Here is a 1,075-nt window from a genome sequence, read left to right as displayed (position 1 = left end):
GGTTTTGCCATAAAGATGTGCATGCATTTCGCACTAAATAAATGGTATTTAAACTGGAACAGGATCGGGCTGCTTGAGCTCCACTTTCGAGAGCACTTCCGCGATTGAGTCCAGCTTTTTGTCCAGTTCGCATAACTAAAAAAGAACATTTCTACCTAAAATGATCCGAATTCAAGGGGTGACCCTTGCCTGTTGCTCTACTCGGTACAGCCGGGCGCCTACAGTCATCGACTTTTTATGTCCCCCTTTATCAACGCCCCCCGTATACGTGCCAGGCTTGCCCAGAGACTGATCCAGTCGCCTTTGAAGCTCCTGGAACAAAAGAGCCTCTCGCAAGGCTTGCCTTGCGTTTGTCCATCCGACTCACCTTAATCCTCCACATCATATTCAAGTGGCCCTGACTGTACTGCTCAATCACATCGCGGACATCGTAGGGTTTGCGGGCCTGTTGGAATTTGCGTCTTGCCACAAAATACTTGATTTTCCTGATTGCTCTAATTGCGTTTTTATGCGCGTCTGTCAATCTGCAACGGTTCAAGTTTACGCGATTTTTTTCGAACCACCCGAAGACACTCACTGGGTGACTCTGGGCAGTTCGTTGTCGTCGTCCACTTCATCTGAAGGCGCGTCTGTAGCTGTGCTGTTCTGAGCCACAAAGACTGCGCGATCCAGGCGGCGGAAGGACGGCCCTAAATGCCGTCCTGCGGATTAGTTTAGTGGTGGAGTGGATGCGAACGCTCGGCAAACTCACCAGCAGGTTGATCGTCTCTGCAGTAGGCGATGTCGCTTTCCGATATGCACTGGACCAGTTCGTTACCCCCCGAGTCCCGGGGATTCGTATGTACCGAAAAGTTCGACAAGGAAGCTGCCAGGTTTTCCATTTTGTTTCGCGATCGCATTCGCTTCAGAACTGAGATTTTCTTTATTACCTGTAAAGCAGGAAGAACAAGCTTTTTTGAACTTTTTTCCGACTCAACAGAACAGCCTAACAAACGTACAAAACTAACAAGATTCAGTATCATACATCAAAATGTTCAGTCTCTAGCAAACTGTGTGGATACTATTAATCACATGC

The 1,075-nt window shown here is 48.1% G+C and overlaps 1 protein-coding gene across 8 annotated transcripts in view; it reads right to left on the bottom strand.

Moving 5' to 3' along the window:
• The window catches only part of LOC109542605 (potassium voltage-gated channel subfamily KQT member 1), a 12,128-nt gene continuing 11,053 nt past the window's right edge, over nucleotides 1-1,075 (bottom strand). For 7 of the 8 annotated variants that reach the window (XM_048670507.1, XM_048670505.1, XM_048670506.1 and 4 more), the window contains 5 exons: nucleotides 752-929; nucleotides 578-701; nucleotides 368-524; nucleotides 190-312; nucleotides 1-135 (listed from right to left, as the gene is read on the bottom strand). In XM_048670507.1, coding sequence (XP_048526464.1) covers nucleotides 49-135; nucleotides 190-312; nucleotides 368-524; nucleotides 578-701; nucleotides 752-929 — 669 coding nt within the window. In that variant the 3' untranslated portion in view covers nucleotides 1-48. The remainder of the gene's footprint in view (nucleotides 136-189; nucleotides 313-367; nucleotides 525-577; nucleotides 702-751; nucleotides 930-1,075) is intronic. The other variant, XM_048670503.1, reaches the window with a different exon arrangement.

Source organism: Dendroctonus ponderosae, unplaced genomic scaffold (assembly GCF_020466585.1).
Source record: "Dendroctonus ponderosae isolate FM_Combo_2020 unplaced genomic scaffold, Dpon_F_20191213v2 Dpon_F_20191213_1, whole genome shotgun sequence".
NCBI lineage: Eukaryota > Metazoa > Arthropoda > Insecta > Coleoptera > Curculionidae > Dendroctonus > Dendroctonus ponderosae.
This window is presented reverse-complemented; position numbering and strand designations above follow the sequence as displayed.